This window comes from Corvus brachyrhynchos, unplaced genomic scaffold (genome assembly GCF_000691975.1).
Source record: "Corvus brachyrhynchos isolate BGI_N302 unplaced genomic scaffold, ASM69197v1 scaffold72, whole genome shotgun sequence".
Classification (NCBI taxonomy): Eukaryota; Metazoa; Chordata; class Aves; order Passeriformes; family Corvidae; genus Corvus; species Corvus brachyrhynchos.
In genome coordinates, this window is record NW_008236763.1 from 434,194 (window position 1) to 437,575 (window position 3,382).

General features: G+C 64.5%; 1 protein-coding gene across 2 annotated transcripts in view; it reads right to left on the reverse strand.

Annotated features, from left to right (window-relative positions):
* Positions 1-470: 470 nt before the first annotated feature.
* Positions 471-3,382, reverse strand: part of OLFML3 (olfactomedin like 3) — a 24,530-nt gene continuing 21,618 nt past the window's right edge. The window contains exons 3-5 of one of the 2 annotated variants that reach the window (XM_017727184.1): positions 2,976-3,057; positions 1,905-2,190; positions 471-1,466 (exon numbers count right to left, since the gene is read on the reverse strand). In XM_017727184.1, the coding sequence (XP_017582673.1) occupies positions 679-1,466; positions 1,905-2,190; positions 2,976-3,011 (1,110 nt within the window). In that variant the 5' untranslated portion in view covers positions 3,012-3,057 and the 3' untranslated portion in view covers positions 471-678. The other variant, XM_008644689.2, reaches the window with a different exon arrangement.

Consider the following 3,382-nt stretch of genomic DNA (forward strand, 5'->3'; position numbering starts at 1 on the left):
ACATAAGGTGGAGATTCTGCGGCTGCAGGGGGAACTCTGCTGTGCTTCATTAGAAACAAAACTCAGTAAATCAGCAACATCTGGGGCCTGCTGGCTGTGGCGCCGCCCCGGCATGGGAGGGAAATCTCCTGTTGTCCTCCCAGATTAAGGGATTTTGCTGTTTGCTCACAGTTTTGTACATGTAAAACAAGCTGGCCCCGACCAGCAGCCTGCCCAAAGCCTCAGCTTCAATCTCTGCCCTAAGCCCTTCCAAAACCCTCACCCAAAGCCCCCAACATAAACCCCTGCCCTAAGCCCCAGGCCAGCCCCCTGCCCAGGCACCCTCCCAAGGTCTGTCTGTGCTCGCTGCTCTGAGCCCTGCACGGACACCCCACCCTTGGGAAGTGTCTTTTGGGGTGTCTCAGGGGCGACACGGAACTCAGGGCTCTGACAGCCCTGCCCAGCGCCCCACGCTCCCCCAGGCAGATGGCTGCACTTCACTGCATAGTATTTATTCATTATATCAGAAAAGAAAACCTCATTAAATTAGTCCAGGACTCTGCAGGGTGCTCCCAGGCAGGGACACCCGGTGCTGGGGGGCGGCTGGGGTGGGGGTCCAGCATTTCCTCATTTCACAGTGATGGGAGAAGGGGCAGAGACGCCGTCCTGCGGGCTGGGCTGGGCAGCGCCGGCGGCCCCTCAGACCTCCAGCTTCTTCTTCATCTCCATGCGGTAAATGATCTGGTAGCCGTCGTCCCAGGCGTAGATCTGCCTCTCCCGGGGGCTGTACTTGAGGCTGGAGTGGGAGCCGTAGCGCTTGGGGAAGTAGACGAGGGAGGCGTCCTCGGGGGCCAGGGTGCCGCTGACGTCGAAGACGCACTGGACGCGGGCGCGGCTGGGCAGGCGCGTGTTGTACACCACGTGCAGCGCCCCGCACACCACGAAGGCGCCCTCGGCGTTCTCCCGCGGGCACGGCGTGTCCCACATCTGCTCGATGTCCAGCGAGGCGGGGTCCAGCTTGGCCAGGCACATGTTCTTCTCGTCCTCCTTGGTGGCGTAGATGGCCCAGAGCCCCTCCTCGTCCGCCGACACCTCGATGTAGGTGGAGGGGGAGAGCCCGAAGACGGGGATCTGCTCCTCGGCCGGGAACACCGAGCTGTCCACCACCGTCTTGTTGGCCAGGTTGAACTTGATCACCTGGAAGGACAGGCCCTGCTGGCGGATGTAGTAGAGGTGCCCATTGTAGACGAGGTGCCCGGTGCCCACCCAGGGGTAGGGCAGCTTGATGCGGGCGGCCTTGCGGGTGGCAGAGAAGAGGGTGAACTCCCGCATGCGGGGGAAGACGTAAACCGTGTCATTGGCGGTGCCGTCGAACACGTAGATCTTCTCCGAGCTCCCCGCAGCGTCCTTGGTCCAGAGCCCCGAGGCACTGCCGAAACGCTTCAGGATCTTCATGGCCCTGATGCTGGCGATGGTGTCACTGCAATCTGCAGGAGTGGGGCAGCCGTGACAGCCTGGGAACCGCCCGGCCCTGCAGCGGGACTGCTGCTGCCCCATGCTGCCTTCTCACCCTGTCCCACCGCGGCCCTCAGGCAACTGCCTCGAAAACTCGCTGAAGGGGTTTGAGTGCATCCCTGGTGGCATTGAGAAGTCCCATAGCACACCCATGCCATGGGCAGGGGAGCCACCCTCACCCCAGCCCTGCCCCAGAGGCTCGGAGATGCACAGGGCTCCGGCCTGGGGCTTGGATGCAGCTCCCAGGCTCGGGGGGATGCAGGAGCTTGTGCCAGAGGCATCTGAGATGCCCTGCTGGGACACAATGCCACAGCCTGTGGCTGGGGGACACTTGGACTGGGGTGGGCTGGGAAGGGTCGGGGTAACCCTCACACAGGACCATTCCCCAGGGAGCCACGGCAGCCCCTCACCTGTGAGCTTGGTGTACTTCTCATTCTTCCTCTGCTTGGCTGTGGCCACCTGCTTGTCCATCAGCGTCTCATCCACCTCCACGCAGGGTGGGGCAGGGTTCTGTGTCTCCAGGTAATCCACCTCTCGCTCCAGCCGGTCCACGCGCACGGCCGCGCTCTCGGCCTCCGCCCGCATCGCCTCCCGCTCCTTCTCGGCCGCCTCCAGCATCCCCAGCACCTGGTTCTTGAAGTCCCGCAGCTCTGTGGAGTAGCGGCTGCTCTGGTCGTGCCACTGTGAGATCCTCTCCTGGGGTGGTCAAGGGGACACTGAGGTCTCCAAACCTCACAGCCCATCAGTGGCAGCTGTCCCAGCCTGCCCGGGCTGTGGGAGCCCCCGGAGCCACACGGGGCTCGTGTCTCTGGGTCCCATCCCACCCCATTCCTGTGGTGCTCCCAAACCCACGCTGCTCCCGTGTTGCTTCTGCAATGTTCCCAGACCTGTGATGCCCATTCCTGCAATGCTCCCATGATGTTCCCAGACCCACAATGTTCCTACTCTTCCATGACACTCCCAGGCCCATGATGCCCCCACTCCCGTGTTGCCCCAGATCCGCAGTGCCCCGGCTCTCCCATGACACCCCCATGATGCCCCCATGATGTTCCTGAACTCACAATGCCCCCCACTCTCCCACGATGCTCCCAGATCCCTGATGCCTCCATTCCTATGATGACCGCATGAAGCTCCCAGATCTGCAATGCCCCTGCTTTCCCATGATGTTCCCAAACCCGTGATGTTCCCATTCCTGCGGTGTCCCCATGGTTCTCCCAGACCCGCAGTGCCCCTGCTCCCGAGATCCGCCTGTCCTGCAGCGCTCCCACGCCCGTCTTGCTCCCGTGCATTCTCGTGCTGGGCTGTGCAGGACCCTGGCGGGGGCTGCCAGGACACCCCACCCCCTGCTCCGTCTCCATCCCAGCTCCTCCTTACCCAGCTCCGCTCCCAGCCCCGCCGGCCTCCATGGAGAAGGGGTGGGAGCCCCGTCATGGGGCGATTCGGGGTGTGGGGCGGGTGTGGGGCCCTGCTCGGGGCTGTACCTCCAGGAGGGTGAGGCGCCGCTCCACGTACTCCATGAATTGCTGCTGCTGGGCGCGCAGGGCCGGGGCGAGGAGCGGCAGGGGGGGGGGGGCGGGGCCGGGGCGCCCAGGCGGGCGAGGCTGCTCCTTCCCCGCAGACCAGCCCCGGGCGCTTTAACCCCTTCGTGCCCCAGCAGTGCCCCCGAGCCGCGAGGATGGGGCTGCGTGCGGGGCGCGGGGAGCGCCGCAGGAGCCCTGGGCGACAGAAGGACAGGTCCTCATGAGCCGTGATGTGGGGACAGCCCGTGGGACAGCAGAGATGTCCAAGGCCAGCGGCCAACCTGAGCCTCGGCCTTGTCCAGGTCTGGTGGAGGCAAAGTTAGACCAGCACCGTGGGCACCAGCCCCAAGCCTGTGTACCCCCGAGCG